The sequence below is a fragment of the Loxodonta africana genome, chromosome 2 (genome assembly GCF_030014295.1).
Source record: "Loxodonta africana isolate mLoxAfr1 chromosome 2, mLoxAfr1.hap2, whole genome shotgun sequence".
Taxonomy (NCBI): Eukaryota; Metazoa; Chordata; class Mammalia; order Proboscidea; family Elephantidae; genus Loxodonta; species Loxodonta africana.
In genome coordinates this window covers 136,336,084-136,340,616 of record NC_087343.1, presented here as the reverse complement: position 1 = coordinate 136,340,616, position 4,533 = coordinate 136,336,084, and the positions used below count along the sequence as shown (strand labels likewise).

The 4,533-nt window shown below is 42.2% G+C and overlaps 1 protein-coding gene across 1 annotated transcript; it reads left to right on the top strand.

Moving 5' to 3' along the window:
* Positions 1-2,105: 2,105 nt before the first annotated feature.
* FTMT (ferritin mitochondrial) lies at positions 2,106-2,865 on the top strand. Its single transcript, XM_003404479.3, has one exon. The coding sequence runs from the start codon at positions 2,106-2,108 to the stop codon at positions 2,829-2,831; it is 726 nt and encodes a 241-aa protein (XP_003404527.1). The 3' UTR covers positions 2,832-2,865.
* The last annotated feature ends 1,668 nt before the right edge of the window (positions 2,866-4,533 follow it).

Sequence of the window (4,533 nt, the reverse complement as noted above, 5' to 3'; positions counted from 1 at the left end):
GAAGGATATTATGCTTGGCAAAGTAGGTCAGCAAAAAAGAGCAAGACCCGCAACAAAATGAATTGACACAGTGGCTTCAACAACAGGCTCAAACAGCAATGACTATAAGGATGGCGCAGGACCAGGAAGCGTTTCCTTCTGTTGTACATGGCGTCGCTATGAGTAGGAACCAACTCAAAGGCACCTAACAGCAACAAAACCCAGAAAACCAAACCCACTGCCATCAAGTTGATTCTGACTCATAAGGACCCTATATAACAGGGAAGAACTGCACGTAATGCTTCCAAGGCTGTAATCTTTAGGCAAACAGATTGACACATCCTCCTTCCTCAGAGGGACTAGTGAGTTCAATCCACAGACCTTTAGGATAGCAGCGAAGCACTTAACCACTGTTTCACCAGGGCCCTCTAACAACAACAAAATTTAAAGGACTGATAATACCATGTGTTGGTGAGAATCTGAGGTAACTTGAACTCTTAACATTGCTAATGAGAATGTAAAATGGTATGGCATGAGCACTTTGAAAAACAGTTTGGATTTTTTAAGTTAAACATATAGCTAGTACATACATCCAGTCATTCCACTATAAGGTATTTACCCAGGGGAAATTAGTTCATATGTCCACACAAACATTTTTTTCAGGAATGTTTACACAGCTTTATTTTAATAGCCCAAAACTAGAAATAATCAAAATGCCCATCAACAGGTGAAAGGATAAATTGTGGTCCATCCATATAACGGGATACCACTCAGCAATAAAAAGGAATGAGCTATTGATTGTTGATACAAGCTGCAACACGGACAGATCCCAAAATAACTATGCTGAACGAAAGAAGCCAGGCAAATGGAGTAATGCATACTGTATGATTTTATTTATATGAAAGTCCAGAAAATACAAACTAATCTAAGTGAGGAAAAGCAGCTCAGTGGTTGCCTGGGATGGGATGTGTCAGGGAGAGGCAGAAGAAAGAGGTTTCAAAGCGGTATGAGGAAACATGAGGGGACAATGTGTACGTGCATTATGATGATTTTGATGATGGTTTCACAGGTGTATGCATAAATCAAAATGCATCAAATTGCACATTTTAAGTATCTGCAGTTTATTGCATGTCAATTATACCTCTACAAAGCTGTTAAAAATGTATATATCTAGTTTTGTGCATCTCCATTTTTTTAACTGTGAGAACTGCCATCAGCATTTTAATAGATGAAAAATTAGGGATGTTTTAATTTTTTTCCTGTGAGCTGAACTGCAATTTTCTCAATACCCTACAGCAATTATGTATATTAAGACTACATATGTTATTTTAAATTTTAAAAATACATTTTTTAAAAATATGTATTTTTGAATTAGCAGAAAGTAACATAAGTTCAAAGATAGTGTACATAGTCTTCCTACTTTTCTACAGTATCTGATTTCTTTACAACAAAGATAAATATTATATTTAAAAATAAAAGATGTGTTTTAAAAGAAAGCGCTGTCTTGTTGCAGGTTCTAAAGAGTTTGTCCACTATACTGGCAATTATTTCCAACCTTAAATTTATTAAAATAATCAGGAAATCAATCTATAAACCTCCACTTTGGATGCGGACCTTTACTCTCACAGAATAGATGGTGTCTTTTTTTTTTTTTTTTTTTTACCCCATTTTACTTATTGGCCTTCCCTAACCTGTTGGTCTTTGGACAGAAAAAGCTCAGAATAGGAGGGCAAGTACAGATAGGTCCTTTCTTTGGCAAGTTACGGTGACTAGTATCCTGACAGCACTTTTAACTGAGGTGAAATAAGACACTACAGACGCCTAAGACCAGACATCTTGCGTCAAAGTGGGCAACGAACGTTTAGATCAGTGAAGATGTGTGTAACTTTCACCTGTCTGTATTGGCTTTTCTGAGACCAGGTCCCATGCCTGTCCTAACCGCATCAGGAGCGCTTTCCCCACCCGCCCCCCAAGCTGGAACCTCTTGCCTCACGTGGAAGAAAAGGGGCGTGTGACGCAGATGCCGTTGCCTAGGGCAGCGCTGCGATTCCGGCCCGACGCTCCTTGGTGCCTGTCTGATCGCATGACGGCCGGTCTGGGGTCAGTTTCCCCAAAGCGGAGAAGCCATGCTGTCCTGTTTCTTGTTCCTTTCGAAGAACATCAACGCCTCGCTCGTGTCGCTACGTCGAGCGCGCCACAGCTTCGCTCGCCCTCTGCGCTGGGCCCCCGGGCGCCCTTCGGGTCACTGGCCAGATGCCCCCCACCGCCTGCTGGCCGCCTGCGCCTTCCCCTGGGATCCCCCAGGGCTCGCCACTCCGTCCCGGGTGCGCCAGAACTACCATCCAGACTCGGAGGCCGCCATCAACCGCCAGATCAACCTCGAGCTCTATGCGTCCTACGTGTACTTGTCCATGGCCTATTACTTCTCCCGGGATGACGTGGCCCTGAACAACTTCGCCAGGTATTTTCTTCACCTGTCCCGGGAGGAAACAGAACATGCGGAGAAGCTAATGCGGCTGCAGAACCAGCGGGGAGGCCGGATCTGCCTGCAGGACATCAAGAAACCCGACCTGGATGACTGGGAAAGCGGGCTGAAAGCCATGGAGCATGCTCTGCTCTTGGAAAAAAACGTAAACCAGTCGTTGTTGGAATTGCACGCTCTGGCCTCAGACAAAGGTGACCCCCACTTGTGTGACTTTCTGGAAACTAATTATCTGAATGAGCAAGTGAAGTCAATTAAAGAACTAGGCGACCACGTACACAATTTGGTTAAGATGGGAGCTCCAGATTCTGGTCTGGCGGAGTACCTTTTTGACAAACACACTCTTGGAAACGAAAACAAGCAGAACTAAGCCACAGCTGCCTTCCTCACCGCCCAGTGGGTTCCAGGACCCAGAGTTAGCTGCTCTTGCTTACTTGTCCTTTAAATACACTGAACTGAAACCTCCACCTTATATTCTTCTCTCGTTAAACCGGTCCTCAATAAAGTGATTTATACAGAAAATGTGTTTAGCACCATGTTCACAGCGTCTTTTTGGCCAGTATCAAGATACTTGTTTACTCAGCCTAAAAGGTAGCTCAGGATAATACGGAATAAAAAGAGCTGCAAAAAAATAAATGAGTAAAATACTGAAAAGCAGATGCAAACTAACTTTCGGTAGATAACAATTATTTCAGACCATGAAACTGCATTTGCCTATAATCTTCAAAACCTTACGCTCAAGGCTGAAATGAGAAAATGTGTAAGATAAATATACAAATAACTATAACAAGATGAAGAATATATATAGCACTACAAAAATTATACATACAAAATTCATTAACAACTTTTACCTTTCCCAAAGTGTATTGCAAGAAACATTAATATCCAGAGATGATCTGTTTTTAAAACGATTTTGTAATAAATTTGGGACAAGCTACCTAAGGTATAAACTCTGGCCTTGAAAAGTCACAATGTGTATTGGCATTTTAAGGGCTGTGGGAAGTTTTGCAATTAAAAACAAATGACAAACAAACAAAAAAAAACCTTGGGATTATCCCATTTTTGTGTAGCTTGGTGTTTCTCAAACATATTCAATCTCTGTTTTTGTTTTTTTTTTAATGATGATATTAGAATAACTAAGGTCTGGATACCTGATTCTATACACTTCAGCCTCCCTTTTAGCATACCAAGAAGAGTGAATACACTGCAGAAAACATCTTTCTATGACCTGTAAGGAAACCCTGGTGCCATAGTGGTTAAGTGCTACAGCTGCTAACCAAAAGGTCGACAGTTGAAATCCACCAGGTGCTCCTTGGAAACTCTCTGGGGCAGTTCTGGAGAAAGAACACTGGGGTGGAAAAGTCAAGAAAGGCTCCAGAAAGACGATGCATCCAGTTGGGCAGATGTTTTCCTTAGAGGAGGTAGGGGAGAGATGAGTGGGAGAATATTTGGTGAGCAGACATTGGGCTAGACTAGAGCACTGGATGGTGTTTGGAAAGCTAGCTTGGGGGTATCAAGTAGCGGTGAGTAGGAGGGGCTTGTGTTTAATTCAGTGGGCAACAGCAGTGCCTTTCAGGGGCTCTCAATAGAGGAATGCTGTGAGAAGAGTTGAAGAGTAAGAATCTTAATCCGGTTGTAGAGAATAAAAATCTGAAATCAAACAACTGTTGGTTTAGGTCCCCAGAGAAGCAAAGACCAAGGTGGGATTAGATGTGCAAGGACTTTGTAAGGAAGAACAGAAAAGCCTCCAAAAGCAAGTGGGGAAAAATCTAGGAGAAGCAAGGAGAGCAGTGAGACCCCATACAAGTCTGGCCCCTAGGGAAGGAAGGAAGGAAAGTTGTGGATAGTTCTAAGGAAAGTTCTGTAAAGCTTCTGTTGAGACCTTCAGCCAAAGTTGCTTGTCAGAGGAAGTCTCCCAGAAATGGGGCTGCCCAAGTACCTTTCCAGCATTCAGGTAGTGACTAGGAGCAACCCATAGGAAGTGTGGTTTTGAAACAAACTAAGTGATGAATCTGAAAATAAAAACAGAGATGGTATTGAGAGTTTAGAGGCAGAATTTTTTTTTTTTTTTT